We start from the raw sequence: 25,539 nt of genomic DNA, 5'->3' as shown, positions 1-25,539 counted from the left end.
GTCTGGAGCAGACAGAAGAGATGGGCGGTGGGGTGAGGTGGGGTCTCAGCTCCAGGGTATCAACTTACCTGCCGTTGCTTCTCCAGCTCTGTCTGGCTAAGGTTGGACATGCCTGGGTCCTGGGTACCTGGGATTTCAGGTGTCGCCATAGAGCTACCTGTTCCAGTCCCTGGGTCTTCTCGCTTTTCGACAGGAGAGCTGATGCCTGATCGCTGTGATGCTCCATGGGATAGGTAGGGTAGGGATCCATCGGGTGCAGGTGGTGGCAGAACTGATGGAGGGCGTAGCGGGGACAGCCCATAGCTCTCCCCTGTGGACCCACTGCTGGGCCCCAAGGGGCTGCCCGATGGGTGGAAGTTCCCTGTGGCTACTGCGTAGTTTGTGCTTTGAGGCTTGCCCAAGGTGGGGCCGGGCCCAAAATGGCTGTTGATCCCATGGGGCGGAGGGAGACCAGGCTGAGGGACAGGGGGCTTTAGGGAAGGCTCCCCTACTGCCTGAGGGAAAGTGAAACGCATGGGAGAAGAGGTGCCCACAAATGTGCCCGTCCCAGGGGACCGGGAAAAATTGGGGGCCTGCCCACTTGGGACCTTGGCATGGAGCTCACCTGCTGGCCCTGAAGGCAGGGCTGCTGGGAATCCTCCAGCCCCCAGTGGAGTGTGGGCTAGAGGCCCAGCCTTAAAGGCAACTTCAGGAGGCTGGGGTCGGGGTGGCTTATGCAACGGAGCAAATGGGTCACGGGACTGAGGGCGTGAGGGCGGTCGAGAGTAAGGGTCAGGGGACTGGAAGCGAGGGGTAACAGGGGATGGACAGAAAGCCTCAGCAGAGAGAGGGCGGGGTGTCAAAGGGGACTGCGAGCTGGACTGGGACTGAGGACTGGCAGGCACTCGGGAGAATGGGTCAGAGGGCAATGAGCGAGGAGGCAGGGTACAGCAGCTCTCTGGGGGTGGTGGCTGGGGCCGAGGGGTCAATGGGGGCTGGGCATAGGGGTCAGAGTAGGGGCCAGGGCGAAAGATGTCTGGGTGGCTAGGGGGTGAGGGGGCCAAAGCCTGGGCAGGGGAAGGTTCCTGGGGCCGTAGGCCCAAGCCCGGGCTCTGGGGCTCTACCTGAGATGCCCGAGGGGTCAGAGGAGCTTTGAAGACATCAGGTGCCTTTAACTCCAGGCTACCCAGGTGGGGGCCTGAGGAGGGTGAGTCAACAAAGCCCAGGTTTGGGGGCCCATAGCTAGGAGAAGATGCCCCAAGCTCTTCCTTCTTCACCTCTAGGGCCTTCCGGGACTCTCCAAAAGGTGGCGGTGAGAGCAGGGGCTCAGAAGCCTTACTTCCCCCTACTCCTGGGCTCTCAGGCACAGCCAAATTGTCCAGTGAAGGGCAGCGGGGTTTGAGGAAGGGGTCAGGTGTGGAGGGCTGGTGTCGGGGGGTGTCAGGTGGAGTAGTGTGGAATTCTCCTGGCTGGCCAGTTCCAGGACGAGATGAGGTGCCCAGCATTGAGGGCTGTGAGGGGGCCCCAGTTGGACTAGGATAGGGGGCATAGCTGGGTGGTGCTGTGGGGAAGCGGGGCTCCAGAGCATACGTGGGGGCCAGTCCAAAGGGGTCCTGCGAAGGCACTTGGGCGGGCACCTGGGGTGGGAGCTTGAGGAAGAGCTCACCAGGCGAGTCGGGGCCGGGCACTGTGCCCGCTGGCGGCTTCAGGAACCCATCCGCAGAGGTAGACAAGCCGGCAGGGGTAGTGGGGCTGCCAATGAAAATGGTGGGGGCAGCAGCAGGGGGTGGACTGCCCAGTGCCCCTGGCTGGGGGGGAATGCGGAGATGTAGGGTTGGTCGGTCAGTCTTTCGGGCTATGTCGCCCACCTTGGTCTGCTTGTTGATCTGGCTCTCAGCCTGCTACATGGGGAGACCAGGCACACAGCAGTCAGACTGCTGTTCATAGGCCCTAAGTGTCCCCACCCTCAGAGAGGCCACCTGCTACAGGAGTTGAATGGCTCAGCCCAGCCCAGCCCAGCCCCAACTCACCTTCTGCACCTTGTTGATGCGGTGAGCTGCCCGGTTATCTTTGGCCTTTTGCTAAGGGATATAGGACACTGCCTTAGGGCCTAGCACTCAGTCTCATGCCCAGACCCCAGCCCTTACACAGTCATTCACACTCCCTACCCAGAGGCCGATCCCTTCTGGCCCAGCTGCTTTAGGGTGGGGATGAGAGAACTGAGGTGAATGGCACTTCCCTCCCTCTCAGTTCCCATGCTGGCCCATGCTCCTGTCTCACCAGGTAGGGGGCTTTGTCAGCGGCCGGAACCTTTCTCCACAGCTTCATGATTTGTTTGCAACGGCTAGACCAGTCTGGAGGGCAAAGAGGTTTAGTTAGAGGAGACTTGGCAAGTGACCCCTCCACCACCTGTTGCCTCCCTTGCCCTCGTCCCGTAAGTACCTGGGTAATCTTGCTTGAGATTAGGAAAGTTAATGTTGGCATAGAGCACAGGTGAGATGGTAGAGAGCTGGCCCAACTCTTCATCCTTCTCCCAGCGCTGAAGACTCCGCTGGTTATAGGACAGCCCGTCGCCCTCACCTTCTGTGGTTGGGGTGGTGGGAGTGGAGGGCGTGGTGCCTCCTGAGCCTGTCCAGGGGCTATCTGGTTCACCGGGTTCTGGGCTAAAGAAGCCCCCGCGCTCCCTGGGGCGCAGGGGCAGAAAGTCACAGGGGGAAGAGATGCCAAGTCCCAACCCAGACAATCTGCCTAGAGCCCCAGGCCACCACCTTTCCCCAACAGGGAATGGGGAAAAACGGGAAGTTTTTCTACAGCACCCTAGGAGTCCAGGGGAGGCAAGACAGGGACTCCGAAGGAGGGAAGGGACAACAGGACTGCCCACAAGGTTAAGTACAGATACCAACCTAGAATCCAGGAATGGGGACTGGCAGAGGCCCGGGTAGGAGTCCATTGGGCTACTGGAGGGAAGATTGCCCAAAGGGAGTCCACCTACAAAGGGGACCAGATCACAGAAAAGAGTGACTGGACCATCACGGGGGCAAGCCTGGCTATGCCAATCTTCAAACCATTCCCACCCATGTCACCTTGAAGAAAGGGTCTCTGCAGTGGCGTACGGCTGCCTTCCAGGCCAGGGGTTGCACAACCGAGGTGCTGCTCTCGTTCAGAACCTAGAACATCCTTGAAGAGCTGCTGGAGGTCCTTGGATTCCATTTTGGGTAGTTCTGTGGGAGAATGACGAAGGATACTGTTGAGGAAAACTGGGATGTCAAGTGACACCACAGATCTACACAAATGGTCATGGCCAGGGAGGGTATCCAGGATTCCTCACCACAACAGCTGTACAGATCACAGCCCCACAAATGGGACCTTCTTCTCCCATTGAGGACCCTTCTACAATAGAAGAGGTGTAGGTCATGACCTCACCTTCTGTGGGAATCCTGTCTAAGTCAGAGCTAAGCATCCCTTCACCCGGAGTGCCTGGCTTCTCAGGGTCACTGGGCACTGGGGATGCCTTTACGCCCCCATCCTCAGGTCCTGCAATTCCAGGAGAAACCCATTAGTCAAGGCCAGTAAGTGCTCAAGTTCAGAGCAGACCAATAGAGGCAAAGCTAAGATAGGACACAGCTCCCAGTAGCCCTCACCTGGTGTGTCAGCCTTGCCCTCAGGGCCATGGGATTCTTCATCTGCAACATCTGGACCATCATCTCCTACAAGCAACAGTCCCACTCCAATCAGAGATACCCTATGCTTGATGCTCGGAATGGGTCCCCAGTGCCACCCTTAATTCCTGGAGACTACTCCATATCCCACCAAATATCCTTGCTAACTCCTCAGAAAGTAGGAAATCAGATTCCCTGAGAACACCTCACTCCCACATAACTAACCTTTCTGCAAGGTGGAGAGCTCCTTCCTTTCTGAGCCTCCATCCCCCTTGGCTTTTGGGGTTCCTAGTGCAAAGCTCGGCCGGCCCACCCCAACAGCAAAAAGGGCCTTACGGCTCAGGTCCAGCAACTCTTTCCCAAAGAAGGCTTCCTGTGGGGCATCAGGGAAAAACAGTCTTCTTCATGCCTTATAGGGCACAGATACCTCCGTCAGCCCTCAGAGCCTGAGACCCACCTGTAGGTAGGCAGGGAACATGTCTTCTAGTTTGCTCTTCTTGCGCCCTCGCCGCTGTTGCTTCTTCTTCTCATCCCCATCAGCTAAGCTCTGTTCCACAGAGCCCTCTGCAGGCAGATCAGCAGGCATCACTATAGACAGATGGGAGGTGTCAGACTCTGGATGCTCCCAACTAGGCCAGGTGACATTTCCTGCCTATTCTCTCCCAACACCAGTTGGGCCCACCATCCACTTGGCCCTTTCAGTGAGCCCACCCCCTGGAACCCCAGCATTGCCCATGAGTGCTGTAATCCCCACCTTCTCCCCAGCCCCACTGGTGCCCTCACCCGTCTCACCCTCGTCGGGCTGCCCATCCCCACTCAACACCTCCGCCTGTGCAGCAGGCCCCTTTTTCACCCGAGTGTGGGATTTCCGCTGTCGCACCATGAAACCTCCAATGCCTACAAGGAGGCAGAGCTGAGGATGAGAAGCCGCTGGGAGACACCACTGGTGGGCGGCCCCTCACCACCCTACCACTCCAACCCAGGGCCTCACCAGGCCGATAGGGTTTGCGCTTGCGTTTTTTGCTTTCCTCGGTCTCCTCCTTGCCAGGCTCCACATCAGGGCTGACAGGGCCCTCCAGTTTAATTTCACACTCCATATTCTCCACACCACCTGCACATGGTGACAGAGAAGATAAAGGCAGATCAGAGGTTTGTGCCCTTTTATCCTTGTCATCCTGCCACTGAGAGAGCTGAGTACCTTCCTTGCCACACAGCCACTTGGACAACACTAACAGTGGCTGAGGTGATGGGAGAGTGGCAACATTGCCCCCACCCAACATCCTAACTTCCACGGGCTCGCACCCTGAGATTCCTCAGCCCAACCTTCAGCCTTGAGCAGCTCGTCAGGATCTAGGTCCACATCCTTCTTGTCATCAGGGCCAAGAGCATCTGAGGGCTCAGAACCTTCCATCCCTGCCTCGCCTGGGAGGCCAAGCCGTCCTCGCCGCTGGCGCCGCTTGTGCAGTGGAGACATGGTCAGGTTACGCAGCACAGCCATGCCAGTTTCTGTCAGCCACACACCCTCAAAGCGAAAGTACTGAGGCTCTGCACAAGAGGGAAGAATATATGTTTGCTGGGTAGGGGCTCCAGGAAAACCAGAACTCAAGTTTTGACCTACATCCCCTAGTAAGACAAAGCCCAGCCTAAGGTCTGAGGACTGGGGGCAATAGGCCACGAAGGGGTTCTGGCTGAGGCCTGAGTTCTCTGTCACTGACCTAGGGGGATTCAGAGAGGGACTCCACCTACCAAAGCCTGATTTTGCGTGTGATTAACTCTAGGCTCACCAAACAGACTCTCTTGTTATCTGGGGTTAGGAGGAGCCAGCATACAGTGCCCACATCATGATGACCCTGGCCCCTTTCCCTGAGGAAAGAGTTGTGCCCTCTGGAGATGAAATTCTGACAGTACAGAGGCCATATTCCTGGTGATACGAACACTGGCCAGGAAACTGTGGAGGCCTTGGTTCTAATCAAACTTTGCCACTAACTTTCTAGATGACCTTGGGCAGGCCACTCGATCTCCCTGGGTCTTAGTTTCCTCCTCTTAAAATGCGGAAATGAAGTTAGGGGGTTGGAGCTAGACTAGATGGTCTCTAAGGTCTCACCTGGCTTTTGCATTCAGCATTTATGGGACTCACCTGGCTCTTTAACCTTCATAGGCACCAACTCTGGAGGTGCAATAGGCACTGTGGAGGGAAGGACAAAGGCAGTTTAACACCCTGTCCTAGAGCAAGGAACCCCTGCCCTGGCTCCTCCTCCCCAGCAGCTGGTACTCACCCACAGGTTTTACCACGTAGGGCTGGCAGGAAACACAGTCAAAGCCCTCATCGGCTGCCTGCTCCACATCATCCTCTGTGAAGAGGCTTTCACAACCAGCATGCATCCACCTGGAGAACAAAGGTGAGGAGAGATGAGCCCAGGCAATGTGAGACTGACAACAGGAAATAAGGGCCAACGCAAGTGGAAGGAGATGCCCCAACCGTTCACAATGGCGGCACTGGATTAGGAGGTCCTCTTCCACGTATGGAGCATGACAGATAGGGCAGGTCACCAGGCTGGCACAGGGCCCGCAGTGTGTGTAACTATTCTGCCATTCACAGTGGAAGCCAGGGGAGGCGGCTCCACACTGCATACAAGACACACACCTGGTAGGGCAAAGAAAACAGACCCTCAGCACCCACAGGTGCCCTCACTGAGAACCAAGCAACCAGTCCCTGTCACATACTCAACAGCATGTCCACTCTAACATCTCAGGCCCCAGATCCCTCCAAAGACTCCAGGTCTCCTTACCACTTGCACTTCCAACCGCCCTTAGGCACGGTGAGCAGTGGTGGATCCAGGCAGTAAGTGTGGTAGCTGATGTCACAGTCATCACAGAGCAGCAAGCGTGAGGGGTCAGAGGCCTGACCACACACCTCACACACAATACACTCCACACAACGCCAGCCCTTCAGCAGCATCACCTTGGTGATCTGGTGCAGAAGAAGGCAATTATTCAGGGTATGAGGGAGAGGCGAGTGGAGACTTACATGGATAGGGCTGGTGCAACTTCAATGCATAGGCCAGACCTCCATGTGACAAAAGGAAAGCTTATGCAGAGCATCCTCACCCCCAAAACAATGGCTCTAAACTTAGGCTCACCAGGATTGCTGCAGATCAGAGAACAGCCACCTCAGCCACTGCCTCATTATAAGTGGAACAGCAAATTTTTACTAGCAAGTCCCCCAAAAGATTGGAGAGAATTAGGTTGTATTTTCCCCAATTTTTCTTGAACATTTAGAACTTGTTATTGCCACTTGTTAATAAATGTTAGCAGTGGACACATCATAAATCAACATTAATGAAACACCAAACTGATCAAACTGCTTTCAGCCAGGCATAGTGGCTCACGCCTGTAATCCCAACACTGTGGGAGGCCAAAGTGGGTGGATTGCTTGAGCTCACGAGTTCAAGATGAGCCTGAGCAAAAGTGAGACCTCGTCTCTAAAAAATAGCCAGGCATTGTGGTGGGTACCTATAGTCCCAGCTACGTGGGAGGCTGAGGCAAGAGAATCTCTTGAGCCCAAGAGTTTGAGGTTGCTGTGAGCTGTGATGGCACGGCACACTACCGGTGGCAAGGAAGTGAAACTCTGTCTCAAAAATCAAAACACTGCTTTCTCTTTGTGGACACATACTTACGATTTTGATTTTATGTCTTATCTCCAGATTACATCATGTTTTCTACTAGGATAACTCAATTTATCATACAGTTTGTATGATAAGTTGAGTTATACCAGGAAGTCATAGTCTACCACAAAGAAACTACAGAGTCTTCCCTGAATTCCAAAGTACTTTTCCCCAAGACAAGTTTGATAACCATTGGTAACTAACAAATCACTTCCATGACCAACAGGTGCATTTAACCGTGTAGTCAGGACAGGGTACTTACCCTTGGGCCCTGAACTTACCTTGCTGTTAACACAGTAAGGGTGGTAGCACTGAGAGCACTGTGAACAGGCAAGAAGGTGGCCCTCTGCCCCTCGGCCAAAGCTGCCACATACCACACACATGTCCTGGGGAAACACACGAACCTGAATGTCCAACTAGGTTTCATCCCATTAAGTCCCATCCTACTGACTATAATACTAATAATCTGGGGCGCCAGGCACAGTGGCTCAACGCCTACAATCCTAGCACTCTGGGCCAGGGCAGGCGGATTACTTGAGCTCACAAGTTTGAAGCCAATCTGAGCAAGAGCGAGACCATCTCTACTAAAAATAGAAGAACTAGCCGGGCATTATGGTGGGCGCCTTAGTCCCAGCTACTTGGGAGGTTGAAGCAAGAGGATTGTTTGAATCAAAGAGTTTGAGGTTGTTGTGAACTATGATGCCATGGCACTCTACCAAGGCCACAGAGTGAGACTGTATCTCAAAAAACAAAAACAAACAAAAAACCCCACTAATCTGGGACCACAGTCAGAAAATGAAAAACTCATCCACAGCATTAGGGTACTGCAAACTACCGACAGGCCCCTGTTCCTCCTAGTCAACCCATAGCAAACTACTCCTGCCTTGCTCACCTAACAGGTAACTTGAAATTATAAAGCCTGACGTGGGTAAAGGAAGACGAAATTAAAGGAAGATAAGATAGGGTAAAGACTGGTTAGGTGAGAATCACATACATGACAAAATTCTATTCACTTCAATTCTGTTCACTGAGAATCACATACATGACAAAATTCTATTCAGATAAGAACATAAATAAGCTCTCTAGACTATAAGCTTCAATAAGACAAAAATCATTTCTGCCTTTTTCATTGCTAGTTCCTACCTTAGTGCCAAGCTCAGAGGACATACTCAAGAAAAATTTGATGGATGGACAAAGAATGATTCTGAGTCACTGTCTGTTCTCTTATTAATTGGGTATCCCCAGAAGTAGGTCCCTGGTTCTCCCCATCTACCCTCTCACCAAAATGCACACATACAACGTTCGATATGCTACGTCCGGCTTGGCGCCTGTAGCTCAAGCGGCTAAGGTGTCAGCCACATACACCAGAGCTAGCAAGTTCGAACCCAGCCCGGGACTGCCAAACAACAATGACAACTACAACCAAAAAATAGCAAGGCATTGTGGCGGGTGCCTGTATTCCCAGCTACTTGGGAGGCTGAGGCAAGACAATCACTTAAGCCCAGGAGTGAAGGTTGCTGTGAGCTGTGATGCCACAGCACTCTAACGAGGGTGACAGCTTGAGGCTCTGTCTCAAAAAAAAAAAAAGAAAAAGCCACGTCTTACTGATGAGGACAGGACTATAACAGACAAGTATGATACCTGCATTAGAACAAATTTGTCTGTGTTGGAGAAGAGAACCACGGTATTCTGCATGGTGTCGTCGTCATCTTCTTCTTCTTCCTTGCTGGGAGAGCTATCGATATCAGCAACCTTATAGGCAGAGAGTTGTACAATGTGAGGTACATAAATCTGCCGCAACTAAGCAAATTTCTTCTTTGATACTGGGGGAAAGAGGTGTGAACCCCTGGCTAAGATGAAGGCCAGAAAACAGGACTAAAGGCAAAGAATAACCCAGCTCCCAAACTGGGCCTCAGTTTGATGGCAGAGATTTTAGAAAAGCTCTGAGGCCAAATAGACAGAAATACAAACATCATCTAATAGGCCTATGGCCAGCAGGCAGGTACACAAGCCTGCAAGAGACTAGCAGAATTCAAAGGGTGTTCAATTTTGAAGGGACCATCTGAAGCATGTTTGGGAGGTGGGAGGCCTCTCCTTACTACCAGAGTCTCAATGGAAGAAGCAGTTGATTTTAGCCGGGCCCGTCCTCTCCCACGTCCTCCATGTGCTCCTCCACGAGGCCGGCGCCTTCCTGGAAAACTACTGCTGCGACCCTGAGTGAAGGAAAGAGGACAATTACAGCAGCAAGTCAAGGGCTAGTATATTGGGTTCACAGGCTTGAAGAAAAAGAGGGAAGAAAAAGAGATGAACTGACAAGAATATGACAGGTAATAAAGCTCAGGAGTCCCATTCAGGGCACAGGTTCCAGGTTAACAACAATTAGGTAACTCTGGCCAAAATCCATTCTCCCTTCCCAAGGAGTGGCCAACATGGACAAGGAGAAAAAACAGTGTCTTGAAAGAACTAAGTTTCTCTCCTGATTCTATTAGTGAGTAACCATGAACCTGGGACCTGAGTAAGTCATTTGTCCCCTCTATTAGTGCTACTGTTCTCCTTAATATAGTTGGAGTAAGCAGGGGTATCCAATCTTTTTTTTTTCCTGCTGCACAATGGAAGAAGAGTTGTCTTGGGCCACACACTAAAAACACAAACAGGGGGTGGCACCTGTGGCTCAAAGGAGTAGGACACCGGCCCCATATGCCAGAGGTGGCGGGTTCAAACATGCCCCGGCCAAAAACTGGAAAAAAAAAAAAAAAAAAATTGGGGGTGGTGGTACCTGTGGCTCAGGGAAGAGGGCACTGGTCCCATATATTGAGGGTTGGAACCCAGCCCCAGCCAAAAAAAAATAAAATAAACTGCAACAACAACAACAAAAATGGTTACAATAATTAGGGTGGCTCCTGTGTCTCAGTGAGTAGGGCGCCGGCTCCATATACCGAGGATGGCAGGTTCAAACCCAGCCCTGGCCAAATTGCAACAAAAAAATAGCCAGGCGTTGTGGCGAGCGCCTGTAATCCCAGCTACTCAGGAGGCTGAGGCAAGAGAATCGCCTAAGCCCAAGAGCTGGAGGTTGCTGTGAGCTGTGACGCCCGACACTCCACCAAGGGTGACAAGGTGAGACTCTGTCTCTCTTTTTTTTTTTTTTTTGCAGTTTTTGGCCGTGGCTGGGTTTGAACCCACCACCTCTGGCATATGGGGCCGGCACCCTACTCCTTTGAGCCACAGGTGCTGCCGAGACTCTGTCTCTTAAAAAAAAAAAAACAAACACAGGGTGGAGCCTGTGGCTCAAGGAGTGGGGCGCCGGTCCCATATGCCGGAGGTGGCAGGTTCAAACCCAGCCCTGGCCAAAAAACACAAAAAAAAAAAAAAAAAAAAAAACACAAACAGGCTTGGTGCTCATAACACAGTCGTTACAGCGCCAGCCACATACACTGAGGGTGGCAGGTTCGAGCCTGTCCTGGGCCAACTAAACAACAATGGCAACTGCAACGAAAAATAGCCAGGCATATCCATCTTCACAAATAAATACAATAAAAAAAAAAAAAAATAGCCAGGCATTGTGCTGGCATCTGTAGTCCCAGCTACTTGGGAGGCTGAGGCAAGAGAATCACTTAAGCCCAAGAGTCTGAGGTTGCTGTGAGTTGTGACGCCACAGCATTCTACTGAGGGCGACATAGTGAGACTCTGTCTCAAAAAAAAAAAAATAAATAAATAAATACAAACACAGCCAGGCGTGGTGGCTTGTGCCTATAGTCTTAGCACTCGGGAGGCCAAGGCAGGTGGATCGCTTGAGCTCACGGGTTCAAAACCAGCCTGAGCCAAAGTGAGACCCTGTCTCTAAAAACAGCCAACTGTTGTGTCAGATACCTATAGTCCCAGCTACTAGGAAGGCTGAGACAAGAGGATCTCTGGAGCCCAAGAGTTTAAGGTTGCTGTGAGCTATGATGCCATTGTACTCTACTGAGGGTGACAAGACTCTGTCTCAAAAAAAGATAAAACATTATTCATAGCGAACTTCTGCCCCGAACTTCCTACAATCTGCCACCACCTCCCCCTGAGCTCAGAAGATCTGTGTCCCAGGCCAGTGTTTATTGTTTGGGCTCATTCATTTCCCTGACAAAGCCTTTGCTGCCCTTTTAAAGTGCCTATAGCTCTATCTTCCTCTCCCCATGAACAGAATGCTATTCAAGGTTCGATTCTCTGAGTTGATTCTCTGAGCTTTCTTTGAATCATATTTTGAGTGGCTCCCATATTTATGCATGTGAATAAATGTATATGTTTCCTTCTCATGTTAAAAAAAAAAAAAGAAAGATAAAACAAAAAACATAGAACACTGCTGGGCATGATGGCTCAGGCCTATAATCTTAGTACTCTGGGAGGCCAAGGCAGATGGACTGCCCAAGCTCAGGAACTCGAGACCAGCATCAGCAAAAGTGATACCGTGTCTCTAAAAAAATAGTCAGGCATTTTGGCACATGCCTGTAGTCCCAGCTACTCGGGAGGCTGAGCCCAGGAGTTTGACATTACTGTGAGCCGTGATGCCATAGCTCTCCACCCAGGGCAACAGAGTAAGACTCTGTCTCAATAAATACATAAACAGACAAACAAATAAATATGAAAAAAATACAACACTAACAAAAGCTGATGAGCAATAAAAAGATCCTTACATAATTTTCACAATAATTATTAGATAAGCAAAACAGGCCTCAAATAATCTGTGTGTGGCCCATGAGCCACAGATTGATTGGACACCCCTGGACTAGAGCATCTGAGAATCTAGGACTCAACAAGGCAGGTGAGGAGGTATCAGTGACACAGGACAGTGGTATAACTTTGGCCACACTCAGTGGCTAGAGAGCCACTCACCTGTTTGATGCGGGAACGGGCTGGGGAGCTACGCCGCCTCCCCTTCTCCCCTTCGGCTTTGCCTCCGCTGATAGCTGTCCCAGCATCACACAATAGTGAGTCATCGGTCTCAGGCAGTGAGTCAGTACAGAGTCGTAGGGAGCCCTCATCTCGGGCTGGACTAACATCTGTAGAGACCCCTAGCTCCATGGACAAGGAACCACCCCCCTCGGGGTCAGGAGAGCCCAGAAGGGGCTCTGAGCCAGGAAAACTGGCACTGGCATCGCCCTGGCTCAGATTAGAGATCTCATTAACAATGTCAGATTTGATGAGAGTGGGTGGTATGGGGGCCACTGGTGCACGTGGCTCCTCCTGTTCTTCACAGGGTGAGCCCTGTCCTGCTGCCTGCTTGCATTCAGGGCCATAGACCTCCATAGGGGTCACAGGGGCCAGCTCCTCGGGGTCCAGGAGCACAGGAGAACCTTTAAGTTCACTAGTTAAACTGCCAGGAGTCTGTCCTGCCTCTGGCTGTGAACCAGGAGCATCAATCCCATCCAGAGGCGTTATGTCTTCCCCCAAGCCAGAGAAGTCATCCAGGGCTGGGGCAGGGCTGGGGGCAGGGCTAGGGGCAGGGCAGGAAAGATCCCCCATGGGGGAGATGAAAGGACTGGTGGCACTGGGTTCTAAGGCTGGGCACTCAGGTTCTGGGACTTTCTCAGTTTCCATCTCCTGTGGCTCAGCCTCATCTAAGACTTCCACTGCTTTCCCTATAGGACTTAATGGGGAGGGCATGGACAGTGGCAGAGCAGGAGGGGAATTTTGAGGAGGCAGGGAATGAAGGAGTGGTGAAGACTGAGGGGGAAGGGGCTCCATCGGGATGGGAGAAGCCACTTCCATCGGGGAGCCTGGAGATGGAGGGAGAATCATGGGGGGAACAGGCTCAGGGTCAGTGCAATTAGCTTCTGGTGGAGGGCTGATGGGTGTCTCCAGAATGGGGGCAGTCAATGGTGATTCAGGGTCACTGTCCCCTTTGGCACCAAAGGGGTACTCTAACTCCCCCAAAGGAGACAGCGCTGGTGGGGCCACAGCTGTGATAATGGGTGAAAGTGGAGGAGGAAGAGGATCTGGAGGGAAAGAGAAAAGAGAAGTTCTTAGATTGGATGTGCTATAAAGAGTTAAGACTGCCCCAGAGTAAGGGCACACTAACAATCCCTTACCTGGTGGCATGAGCTGAGGTGATAAGGATGGCTCCCTAGATGAGGATAAGGGCAGCTCCTCAGGCAGAGGGGATAGAGGTGGTTCCCCAGGCTCAGACAGGGCCGGCTCTCCAAGCAAGGGGGATAAGGGTGGCTCCCCAGGTCGGGGGAACAAGGGTAACTCAAGTGTGAGGCATTGGCTGGGATCCTCACGGGGCTCCTCAGGCCGAGGGGACAAACATGGTTCATCAGGATGAGGGGACAGGCGTGGTTCCTCAGGGTGAGGGGATAGGCATTGTTCCTCATGCTGAGGAGACAGGTGTGGTTCCTCAGGCTGAGGGGATAGGAGCGGTTCCTCAGGTTGGGGAGACGGGTGTAGTTTCTCAGGCCGGGGGGACAGGTGTGGTTCCTCAGGCTGGGGAGACAGGTGGGGCTCCTCAGTCTGGGGGGATAAGCGCAGTTCCTCAGGCCGAGGGGACGGGTGTGGTTCCTCTGGCTTGGGGGACAAGCATGGCTCCTCAGACACAGAGGACAGATGCAGCTCTTCAGGCTGTGGGGACAGATGCGGCTCTTCAGGCCTAGGAGACAAGTGAGGCTCCTCAGGCTGGGGGGACAGATGCAGCTCCTCAGGCTGGGAGAATAGATGCGGCTCCTCAGACTGGGGGGACAGGTGCGGCTCCTCAGGCTGGGAGGACAGGTGTGGCTCCTCAGGCTGGGGGCAGGGATGCAGCTCCTCAGGCAGTGGTGACAGGGATGACTCCTCCAGCGGCAAGGACATGAGTGAGTCCTCCGGTGGTAGGGAAGCAGGTGAGTCTTCAAGTGGTGGGGATGTGGGTGAGTCCTCGGGTGGTGGGGATAGTCGTGAAGCCTCAGGTGGAGGGGACCTGGGAGACTCCTCAGGTGGTGGGGATAGAGGAGATTCCTCAGGTGGTGGGGATAGGCGTGACACCTCAGGCAGGGGGAACAAGCATGATACCTCAGGTGGGGGGGACATAGGTGAGTCTTCAGGTGGAGGAGACATGGGTGAGTCCTCAGGTGGTGGAGACAGACGTGATGCCTCAGGGGGTGGGGAGAGGGGAGACTCTTCAGGTGGAGGAGACAGAGGAGACTCTTCAAATGGTGGGAATGGACGAGATGCTTCAGGTGGTGGAGACATAGGTGACTCTTCAGGTGGAGGGGACATGGGTGACTCTTCAGGGGGTGGAGACAGGCGAGATGCTTCAGGTGGTGGGGAAGTGGGCAATTCCTCAGGTGGGGGGGACAAAGGAGATTCCTCAAATGGTGGAGATAAGGGTGATGCTTCAGGTGGTGGAGACAGGGGTGTCTCCAGTGCAGGAGATGGGGGTGACTCTTCTGGTGGAGAAAAGGGCAACTCTTCCAGTGGAGAAAAAGGTGATGACTCAGGTGGGGGAGACAGAGGAGACTCCTCAGGTGGTGGAGAGAGGGGCGATTCCTCTGACGGTGCAGACAGGTGCAATGCCTCTGGTGGTGGGGATGCAGGTGATTCCTCAGGTGGTGGGGACAGGCGTGATGCCTCAGGCGGTGGGGATGTAGGTGATTCCTCTGGTGGTGGGGACAGAGGCGATTCCTCAGGTGGGGGCAGCAGTGGCATCTCCTCATTTAGGGGGACCTCCAACTGGGGCTCAAGTTGGACCCCTGCTCTCCCTGTAGACACAACACATTATGCTACTACCCAGCTCAGATTTACTCCACAAAAGTGCAGGGTAAAGCAGAAACTGTCTTTTGCCACAGAATAAAAGGGGATTCATTTCAGGGACCCTCAAACCCTACTCACCTAGTGGTTTGGCTTCACATTGCAGGGGCCCCGGTTCCTTGGGTTGCATAGAGGTCACGTGCCCACCCTTTGGCTGCCCTTGGCATGCAATGTACAGAGCATCGGACTCATCAGTGGTGTTATTGCCAGGCTCTGGGGGTGAAAATCTGCAGAGGGTACAGGGGAGCAGGCACTGTGGCTCTCACCGGCTAACAGCCCCTAGAGAGCACACTGGGGCAATGCAGGGAAACTGTGGACTGCACTGCCCACCTTAGGGCTCTTTCAGAGTCCACTGGATGTATGTAACAACATGGCCCCTGCCAATCTGTCCTTCCACCTCCCCCATCCCAATCTCATCCAGTCCACACCACTTACCTGCTACAGACAGGGGGATGCTGCTCAGCAACAGAACTGACAGGCTGACCTCCCTGGGCTTTGTGACAGCGGTGACAGAGAGAGAAGTTCTCAAACCATTCAGAGTTGGGATTCAGCTCTGCTGAGCTTGCCCCACAGGTCCGGCATATCCGGCATGCCTAGGGGAAGGGAGAAGACAAAACACGCAGTGTTCAGACACACAGCAAAGACTGGAGGAGAACACAGGACTCACCATGACCAAGAAACTCTGGGGATGTTACAGGAGGGGGAATTAGGGAGAGTAAGGCAAAATCAGGGTACAATCACCTTGCACTTCCAAGAATGAGCAGGCAGTTCCTCCATGGGTGGTTTTAGGCAGAAGGTATGGTAGCCTTTGTCACACGTCTCACAGACCAACATCTTAGAGTCATTCCCAGGTTTCCTGCAGGAGCACAGAGAACATTAACAGTGTTCTCCTTGCCTTCATATTCAATCCTAAAGTATGCTCTGCCTAAGGCTTCCCTCTTGCCCTTCCATTCCTACCTGCAGGCTTGGCACACTTTGCATTCAGGGCACTGCCAGCCAGCACGCTTGCGGGCAGTCAGAGCAGTGTCCAGGCAGGCCCCATGATAGTGATGCCCACAGCTGGTACAGAAAAACAGATCACACAATTCCCCTGGTCCCTCACATACTGTACAGCGAGCCTCCTCTGCAGTGGGAAGAGACAGCACAGATCAGCTATGGATTCCTTGCAAAACTCAACACAGTGCTACATACATTATAGGCACTCCATCAACACAGAACGAATTAACGACAGTTACCGTCTGCCCATTATATGCCAGACGCTGTTCTAGGCACTATGGATATCACAGTAAATGAGACAGGCAAAGCCCCTTTGTTCACAAAATTCACATATATTTTAGTGCAGCAGACTGACATATAAAATAATAAACTTTGATGAGCACTCTGTAGAGTACATCTCACCCAGATGTGTAGCCCCCTCACTGTGCTCCGGGCATAGCAGCTGCAATGTTTTCATGGATAAGAAGGAACCGCTGGCAGTCGCACAGGGGAAGTGGTAAAGCCGTGGACATCCGGGTGAGCGGCAAGGGATGGAGGCACCGAGCCTGGTGCAGTGGGAGCAGCGCTGCCAGGGTACAGACAATGCCTCAGTGCTGGTCAGCTCACTCAAAGAAAGAGTTTAGGCCCAGCTCTGCTCCATTATGCCACTGTCCTTCTCTGCCCTGACTCTTAGAAGCCCACCAGCCCTGCCTACCTCTGCAAGCCCAGCCCTGCCCTTAACCTATGCAATCCCCATGCCCCACCTGTGAGATCCCTGAGAAGATGGCCTTGTCCACACCACATAGTTCTGGGCCCTCCTGCCCCCATACGCCTGCTGACCACACAGCACACCAATAGTGAGCCCAACAGGATCCTTTACCAGTGGGAAAATGTAAACAGAAAGAAAAGATTTAACAAAAAGGTAATCACTGGCTCAGGACAACCCAGTCTCTACCCCATGTCTTCCGCCATCCTCCCTCACTTACCTCCAGGTTCTCCTAGGTGGGCAGGTGTAAGGCCCTCAGGGAAACCAATCTGTGATAGGTCCTCACTGGGCAGCACTACCTCATTGGGCCCTGGGTTCCCCCCAGGAGACACCACTGGACACCGGGGCCAGTCAAATGGCAACTGAAAGCGCCGTAGTTCCCGCTGCCCATGCAGACTGGGCTCCCCGCAGTTACAGAGAGCACAACGCCGCACTGGACCCCCACTGTGGACATACAAGCATCAGCACCACACCAGGCCATTGGCAACCCCATGATTTGGCACACCCATGCTCCCCAAACATTCATTTTTCCTAAATCCTCTTCCTTGAAAGCCCCAGACTTTCAAATCAAATCCTCAGGTGCTCTATGTATCCTCTTTTTCCCCAAACAAGTTACCTGCAGTTCTGGGAAGCCTCCTGAAGCCTGGGACTCCCAGAAGTGGGGACAGAGACCTCTCCCACATGTGTTTTGGGAAGGTCTGGCTCAGTGGCACCTGGGTCCTCAGAGGCTGCAGGTCCATCGGCTGATGAACAGAGCAGCACATGTCAGCCAACACTCCCTAGTTAATACTAAGTCCACTCACCAGACCCATGAGATTATCCAAAACGCTTACTGGATCACAGTGATGGCATTTTGACTTGTCTCAAAGAACAGAGTCCTTCAATTACCTGTCTGTTACACAGACTTAGCCCATGTCCTTGTGCCAGGACCAGAAATCTAAGGTTGCCCATGAATACCAAAAAGCTGAAAGCAAATCCAGTATTTGTCCTACTCACCTGCTGGTTCTGAATCTTTATCCTCACCAGGCTGCTTCTGGCTGTCCATCCCTCTCTCCGACCGGGCAGGGCCCTCTCGGGGAGACCTGTTGTGCCAAGAGATATCTATATGTCCAGTAAATCTCCCCAATAAGCACGTTTCCCAGAATCCCAAGGAGGTGGCAGCTAATGGTATCTAGACCCTACAGATATCAGAGCAAAGCCATACTTACAAACTCTCATACTAATGACATGGAAAGTCATTCTCCCTAACCCTTATCCCATTGCCTATACTTTGTCCCCAGATAAACACATACCCTCTTTTCCCACTCTGAATTCTCAAGGGATTCATTCCACTTTCCCACTTTCAGCCTCCTTTGTAAGAGTTCACAGGGTAATAGCACCCAATTAGAAAGCACATGCAATTTACATTTAATACGGCCCTCTGCCTCATCTCTGGGTTCCTGGCTTCTGGTAGGCCCTATCCTATGGACTTTTTCCTCAGGTCTCAAGTAAGCTATCATTCTAGAGACCTGCCAGTGCTAACCCAGGGACAGTCATATCCGAGGAAGTCTGACTCCAGCCATAATCCCTCTTCCAGACATGGAGTGTGGGGTCTTGCAAGAGATAGAACCCAGTATACTGAAACTAAAGTCTAGCTATGGACAGATCTCCCCCACCTCCAATGATTTTAACCAGGCCATCCCAATTACAACAGAAGAAACTCTCCAACTTCTACCCACTTCCGAACCAAATCAAACTCAGGCCCACCCCTGCCCCCTTCTCTAACTGAGCTCAGGGTCTCAGCCAGCCTGAAGGCCTAAGGTCGTTGCCCTTAGCAACGCCAACTGCCCTTCCTCTTTAGAAGTCCCCTAGTAGTTAACCGAAGTGGACCTTAAGAGTTACTGAGCATGTGTAGCTGGGCCTGAGACTAAGCATGCTGGGAGTTGTAGTCTCAGGAAGCACACTGCCACTTGGAGGAGTTCTAAACAGGGCAGGACATAGCCTAGCAAAGTAGCTTCCTTCCTCTTCCGTCAAGCAGGGTTTCCACATACATGGGGCGGGGGGAGGAATAACGGTCCCCTGTTCCCTCCTTCTAAGATATGCATGCCTGTACCAGAGGCAAATGAAATACACTAAAGTTATTCCTAAAAAAGTTGAGACTCACACCTTTGGGCATATTTTCCTAGACCTCAGAGGGAATTAAGCATAGCAAGGGGGAAAAACAGTGGTAAAGAACAAAGTACAGAGGTGAGAAATGAGAAAAGGATCCTATAGAAGGGAAAAAGGGATTAAGTACTAGCAGCTCTTAGAAATATAGAGCCTTTCCCTTAATCACAGAGAGTATATACAGTATTCCTAGACAAGGCAGTGGGGAGGTGGGGTAAATCCCTAAAACAGAACTCTAAATAATAAAAATTTGAGAACTTAATCTTTCACCTTTTCTATTCTTCTTGTTTAATCAGAGTAATCACACCAACATTAGTAAGAACTCAATCCTCTGCAAGTGGAAGGCAAATACCCCTGTCAGCCACTTAGGGTTGAATGAGGCAAATGAGACAAGAAGAACCCTCAGAGGTGTGTTTGGGATTGGTAAATCAATTCCCCAAGAAACTCAGTATCAGTCTTCTTTCCCTGAACTTAAACTTCACTTCCAGATATTGGCTATGTCCTTCCTGAGATATGTCACAGGATAGTAAATTACTTTTCTCCCTAACACTCTCAGAATATACTAGATAGGGAAAGTAAAAGCATCACCTGTTACCTGTCATCTCCATTCCCAAACCATCTCTCTTTCCCAAACCTGCCACACAACCACACCTGAAAGGATAGCAGGGTGGGTCATTTGGGTAGCTCACAGAAAAGCTACTCTGGAACTACGAGGGGAACCCAAGAAGCTACCTATGGGAAATAGGAAATGGAGGTGAGGGCACCAGCCAGGTCTCTCTTTCTGTTCAGTCACTCACAACCTGACCACACCCAAAAGGTCCAAGGGGTCCTCAGTTTTCTAATTGTTTGCATCTTACTATGTCTTACCACCACATGCCCCCAAAGATCCTGTACCCACTTTGTTCTGAAAGTTGAGACCAAAGGAGTAACAAACAGCAAGAAAGAAAAAGCAACAATGATAATACAGTGGGTAGGAGGACCGCCTCACACAAGGCCAGAGGGACAAATTCCTCAGTCCTCCCCCGAGCACAGCCCTCTCAGGCTGGTAAGGCTGGTACTGCTCAAAAAGGTACAAAAACCACCTTCATCCGGCCTTGAGAGACAGAGTACTAACATCCTCCACAGCCACGGCCCCATTCATGGGGCCATGGAAAATGAGAGTTCAAGAAAGCCAAGAGAAAAGTATCTCCCCAACTGTACCAAAATGAATCTAGTACCTCCAAGAAGTCTGAGCCCTCAATCCCTCTCATCCCTTCCAGTCCAGCCCTTGCACCTCAATGCTTAGACCCACAGTTATCAGGCCCCTGAAAATATCTAACCAAATAAAGCCCACCCCTGACCCCCATTATTCACAGTCATTAAACACACACACCCCAAGGGTTTTTCCCTACATCTATACTGGGCTAATGCCTGGCCAGGCTTCCTCTAGGGAACCACAGATCCTAGAGAGCAGGTGTAGATCTACGGAGTAAAACTGGGTTGGCACCCCTTGACCCTACATCTAAGAGGCCCAAACAGCAAGAAAGAAGGCAGGGATTTATCTCAACCCACACTCCTCCTCCCTCCATCCTAGACCAATAGTTTTCACTCCATTTTCCCAGCCAAGAGGGAAATGGAGGCTTGGAGAGGTATAAGGCTGAAGCAGGTCCTTGAGTGAACAGCTCTTCAGTAGGACTGAGGACTTCCTGGTTCCCAGCCTGAGAAACAAACCACACCTCTCCCCACCCCCATTTTGGGTCAGCCCTCCAACATGGATCCCAATGGCAACACTGGCCCTGCAGACCCTCCACACTGTCCCTAGGTCATCCTGGGGGCACCCACAACTAACAAGGTGTGGTCCTACCTAAGGAAGTTGTTTGGGGACAGACAACATGAGGGACCCTCCATAGAACACCAAAGCCGAGAGCACGGTTGACAGCTCACCTCACTCTATCAACCCTGTGCCACCTCAGAAATCTTTCCAGGGCAAAACTCTCTATGTTCCCCTTTCCAAGACCAGACTTAAAGCAATTCGGCATAGGTATGCTGGAGGGGGTAGAGTGAAAGAGCAAAATGCCCCAGCCAAATCCCTCCTGGGCAGCACGACAGGTGTGAGACGGGCTGTCCCAGCCCAGGGCCCAAGAGGCATGAGGCATGAGGCTCATGCTGCACCCTCACTGAGGCACACACACACCCCTTCTCCTAAGTACCTCCTGCCAGGGCTTACACAGGTTACAGGAGAAAAGAACCCTGATCAAGTCATTTCTCCCCCAAAGAGATACAGGCCACCCTATTCTGCATGATTGGGACAAGATCAGAGGACCAGTTAACATTCCTTGGTTAAAAAAAAAGGTTAGACAGGTCTGGAAGGGGCTTGCAGGATTGGTCAGGGACCCTCGGGCAGCTAGCTCTCCGTACTAGGCCCAGAGAAAGCGGGAGACAAAAGCCATTTTTTGCAGCCCACATTCACAGGGAGAAAATCTCAACAGCCTCCTCTATAATCCCCTGGAGATTAGGTCCATCCCGAGAGGAGGGGAGGCAAAGCAGGCTAAGACAGCACTAGGCCTCACTGGGGTCACTTTGCCAGGCAGGGGTAAGTTTAAAGTTGAGCAGCAGGCCAAAGCTGCCCCCAGCCCCACCTCCTTTTTGCCCCAGCCACCCTCTTCATCACACTAAGTCAGTGTCCACACACTCCTTTCACCCAGTGAAAGAAGGCCTGGTAAAGGATCTAGGGTTCCTTGAGTTTCTCAGGGACTGTTTTGGGTGCCCAGCTGGGTAGGAACAACCTTAAAGTCCAACTGGCAGTAAGTCCGACCTGGCAGTGGCACCCTCCCCCCCCCAGTCCCAAGTTGTCCTGTCCTGAGGCCCACAGGAACCCTGGGGTGGGGGTGGGGGGGTTGAAGCAGCAGCCCAGGATTGGTGCTGGCATCAGGGCCTGGGTCCTAGTTTAGTCAAGCCCCCCCCAACACAAAAATAAACAGGCAGAAAGGCTATCTGGCCAGGCTCCCAAACTCCTGTGGTTCTCTGTACCCCCAGTCTTAAAAAGGCACACCCCAAGACACCAGGCCTCAGTTCTGCCCTGGTGACTAGCTCAGGTTCCCTTGACAGACCCTGCCAAAGGAACCCTCACTAGCTCTGGCACCCCCTTCTCCAACCTAAAGGCCGGCTCCGGCCAAGATAGTCCATCTGGCTGTTCCCCCAGTCCAACCCTTTCTGGGCCCTAGCCGGGCGGACTTCACTCACCTCTTCAAAGGGCGATCCAGAAATCCTCATCCGAGAACATGGCCAGAGCCCGGGCCGCTCCCCGACCTCCAACCGCCAGAGCGATCACAGCCGCCCCCCGCACGGGGGGGCTTACGGGGGCCAAGAACGGTAAATCCAGGTCGGAGTGGCCACCCTCCGAGCAAGAAGCCAAAGGGGGGGGTTCTCTGCCTCGGGTTCCAGCAGTTTAGGTTTTCATGGACAGCCCCAGGGCAGCGAATCCCGTGCGGACACAAAGAGAGCACCGGTGGCTTTGATCTTGGGCGAGAAGGCTCCGCATCCGCGTCGCCGGGCGGCCTCTCAGTCCTAGGGCCCGGCCAGCGCCCCGGCCGCCCGCGCCGGGCTCGGGCGGAACGTCGAGGCTCTCCAGATGGAACGTCGAGGCACCACCCCAGCAGCCCGGAAGGAATGCCGCGCCGCCCCGCGCCGGACCCGGATGGAACGTGAGACCCTCACAGGACAGCCGAGCCCCTCTCCCCGCCTGGGCCGGCGCCCTGGGGCCGCGCGAGCTCCCGCGACGCGGAGCCGGTGGGGCCGCGGGGCTGAACCTGACACACACCCAGCGCTGGGCTTCTCGACCCCAAGCGCTCACCCTTGGCGGCTTCGAGACCCCCACCTCTGCTCCCCCCGGGGAAGGGAGGAGGCTAGGTGGGCGAGGAAGAGGAAGGGGCGGGCGGTGCGAGCCCTCTGCCCGCTCCCCTCCGGCCGCTCCAGGCCCAGCGCTCGCCTCCCTTCCCCTCTGGCCTCGGGAGCTGCCCCGCCCCCGGCTTGGCCGGCTCTGGTCGGTGGCACCCTCTCGACCCCCAGCTGGCTGTGATCGCGGGAGGCCTAGAGGTGCATGGCCCAACCCCGGCTCCCGGCACCGGGGGGTCAGGAAACTGAGCGGAAAGTGGGGAACGAGGCAGCCATTTGCAACCGGAGAGGAAAGTAGTGCAGCGCGGCGCCGCTCCGCCTCCCCCCCTCCGCCTCCTGTTCGGCCGGTAGGGTGGTTCCTGCGAAGGGGCTATTTCCTGGCCCGAGATCTAGGCAGCGGTCGTGGAGATTCGTGAAGCCTCCGGCGCGAGATCCGGGAGGTCCTTTTGCCCGGGGAACCCCACTCGGCTAGGGGAGAAAGGAGAAGATGCGGCCCTATTTTGTGTTGGAGCGGAGCGGCGGAGGGATACTGCCCTCTCGGAGGAAAGGCTGTGACTTTGCAGTTCTACGCACACGCTGTCGGATCCCTCCGCTACGGGTTAACCCCGACTGCGCCGGGCCGGCGGCTGTGCACCGGACACGTGGGAACGAAACCCCCCTCCTGTTCGCCCCGGCCCAGGAACTGCCTCCTTTACTATCCAGGCAGTGCAACGAGGGCTCTGGCCACTTTCTAATTCCGTTCCCTTACAATTATTAGTCCCTGAAACTCCAACTGCCCTCTTGCTTTGGTCAGGGGCAATCTTTCCCGGGAGGGGGATGGAAGAGCCAGGAGATTGGCCGCTGCTCTGCATCTTGGGAACTGGAGTCCGCAAATGCAGAAAGTGAGGCACGGCTCCTGGCACTGCAAGGGGAGGATTTTTGCCACGTTCAGGGGGGTGGGGGTGGGGGCTGCCCGAAGAAAACCGGACGAGCCCTTGGTCGTTCCTTCTGGCTCTCAGACCCCCTCCTAAGAAAGGACGGGGGGTGCCCACACCGTCACCACACACATTTCTTCATTAAAACATAAATGTAGATCTTTCATTTTCAGGGTGTCCTTCCACACCACTTCCAATCTTTTGGGATCTTCAAAAGAAGATCCTTTTTAGTGTGTCCTTTTTTAGTAAGCTGTGGTAGCCTCGGAGTGCTGTTACTTTGGACAAGATCGCAAAACACACTCTGCACCCACCATGAGTCTGGATGAGAAGAAAGGTTTAGAATGCCTATTCTGTATTAGTTATACACATGAATGGAAGGATGACACAAATTAACTATGCGCTAGATACTTTATATATTCTTAGTTATTCCTCGCCCTCATCATGAATTACCTGAGCTACCTCCATATTAAAGATGAAAAGATTAACGCTAAAGTAAGTTAAATTGCCCACAGAACTGTATCTGTTGCGAAGCTGATGATTTAAACCAAAGGCCATGTTTTTCTTACCATTCAAAAAATACATTTTTATAAAAAAGATGTAAAGAGGCAGGCAAATTAGGTCCAGGGCTAGTTCTGCAGGAATGGGTTTACAGTGCTGTTCAATAGAACTTTCTGCAACTATGGAAATGCACTTTATCTACACTAACATGGTCGCCATTAGTCACATGTATTGATTGAGAATCTTGAGATGTAGGTGGTGCAGCTGAGGAATTAACGTTCTAAACTTAAATACCCATGTGTAACTAATTGATTCCATTTTGGACAATGTAGGAGAACTTTATCCCTACTAGCTAGGCTCATAGGAGAGATCACGACTAGGCATATCCTCTGCTAAGCACACACTGGCATCACATTCTCCGCACTGACCATTCAGGTCTCTTTCAGCAAAAATCCAGCAGTGACCCCACAGCTGTGTCAGTTGGAGGATAAGTTAACCAAGAGACAAAAGTTGGAAAATGGACGATTCCTCCCTTCTGTGTATTAAGATTAAACCCTCACCAGAAAGAACTCCAATAGTAATACAGATAGCTACCATTTCTTTTATTTTTATTTCTTTTTGTAGTTTTTCACCAGGGCTGGGTTTGAACCTGCCACCTCTGGCATATGGGGCCGGCACCCTACTCCTCTGAGCCACAGGCGCCACCCTGCCCTAGCTACCACTTCTTAAGGGCTTATTATGTATGAGACATTGTATCAAACATTACATCTATTACTTCATTTAATTCTTACCTCAACCTAGACTAACCACACTTCATAAATAAGAAACTGAGGCTCAGAGAAATTAAGTGGCTGCCCAAGGTACACAACTAAGTGGAAGAGATATTAACCAGCTATTAATCACTATTATTTACTGTCCACAGGCCTTGAGATCCCTTGAGAAGCTTCTAAAAAACCTCAGATATTTAGGGCGGCCCCTGTGGCTCAAAGGAGTAGGGTGCCAACCCCATACCGGAGAAAAACTGCAAAAAAAAAAAAAACACCCTCAGATGTTTGTAAGTCTACCCCAGACTTCATGAAAATGGCAGTAGGAAGGTAGAGATGTAAAGAGTATTCCAGATCAGATGTGCAAAATGACTTAACTTTAACATAAGGAGAAGGTGGTGACAGGCTTGGAGAATGTCTTAAGCTACTGAGATTGCTCTTTGGAGTGTTTCTTCCAGCAATCCTTATTTCTAGATTCTAGATCAGAAAAGCAAAAACAATTGGCAAGACTTTTGAAAAACAGCATGACAAACCATACTCCAATAG

General features: G+C 52.5%; 1 protein-coding gene across 7 annotated transcripts in view; it reads right to left on the bottom strand.

The window, feature by feature from the left end:
- KMT2D (lysine methyltransferase 2D) overlaps positions 1-23,239 on the bottom strand; it is a 44,661-nt gene extending 21,422 nt beyond the window's left edge. For 2 of the 7 annotated variants that reach the window (XM_053554084.1, XM_053554089.1), the window contains exons 1-32: positions 22,167-23,239; positions 17,796-17,881; positions 17,416-17,542; positions 17,020-17,243; positions 16,798-16,907; positions 16,457-16,619; positions 16,016-16,181; positions 15,800-15,914; positions 15,494-15,651; positions 15,140-15,285; positions 13,366-15,009; positions 12,170-13,272; positions 9,403-9,516; positions 8,945-9,055; positions 7,585-7,689; positions 6,428-6,609; positions 6,118-6,282; positions 5,915-6,024; positions 5,776-5,823; positions 4,962-5,183; positions 4,630-4,749; positions 4,422-4,535; positions 4,096-4,226; positions 3,864-4,011; positions 3,621-3,686; positions 3,403-3,513; positions 3,063-3,200; positions 2,883-2,967; positions 2,422-2,663; positions 2,260-2,333; positions 2,010-2,060; positions 69-1,880 (exon numbers count right to left, since the gene is read on the bottom strand). In XM_053554084.1, the coding sequence (XP_053410059.1) occupies positions 69-1,880; positions 2,010-2,060; positions 2,260-2,333; positions 2,422-2,663; positions 2,883-2,967; positions 3,063-3,200; positions 3,403-3,513; positions 3,621-3,686; positions 3,864-4,011; positions 4,096-4,226; positions 4,422-4,535; positions 4,630-4,749; positions 4,962-5,183; positions 5,776-5,823; positions 5,915-6,024; positions 6,118-6,282; positions 6,428-6,609; positions 7,585-7,689; positions 8,945-9,055; positions 9,403-9,516; positions 12,170-13,272; positions 13,366-15,009; positions 15,140-15,285; positions 15,494-15,651; positions 15,800-15,914; positions 16,016-16,181; positions 16,457-16,619; positions 16,798-16,907; positions 17,020-17,243; positions 17,416-17,542; positions 17,796-17,844 (8,154 nt within the window). In that variant the 5' untranslated portion in view covers positions 17,845-17,881; positions 22,167-23,239. The remainder of the gene's footprint in view (positions 1-68; positions 1,881-2,009; positions 2,061-2,259; positions 2,334-2,421; positions 2,664-2,882; positions 2,968-3,062; positions 3,201-3,402; positions 3,514-3,620; positions 3,687-3,863; positions 4,012-4,095; positions 4,227-4,421; positions 4,536-4,629; positions 4,750-4,961; positions 5,184-5,775; positions 5,824-5,914; positions 6,025-6,117; positions 6,283-6,427; positions 6,610-7,584; positions 7,690-8,944; positions 9,056-9,402; positions 9,517-12,169; positions 13,273-13,365; positions 15,010-15,139; positions 15,286-15,493; positions 15,652-15,799; positions 15,915-16,015; positions 16,182-16,456; positions 16,620-16,797; positions 16,908-17,019; positions 17,244-17,415; positions 17,543-17,795; positions 17,882-22,166) is intronic. The other 5 variants (XM_053554088.1, XM_053554086.1, XM_053554085.1 and 2 more) reach the window with 5 other exon arrangements.
- Positions 23,240-25,539: the final 2,300 nt, after the last annotated feature.

This window comes from Nycticebus coucang, chromosome 12, assembly GCF_027406575.1.
Source record: "Nycticebus coucang isolate mNycCou1 chromosome 12, mNycCou1.pri, whole genome shotgun sequence".
In the NCBI taxonomy this organism is placed as follows: domain Eukaryota; kingdom Metazoa; phylum Chordata; class Mammalia; order Primates; family Lorisidae; genus Nycticebus; species Nycticebus coucang.
Note: the sequence above shows the minus strand (reverse complement) of the source record. Positions and strands in the feature narration are given on the sequence as shown.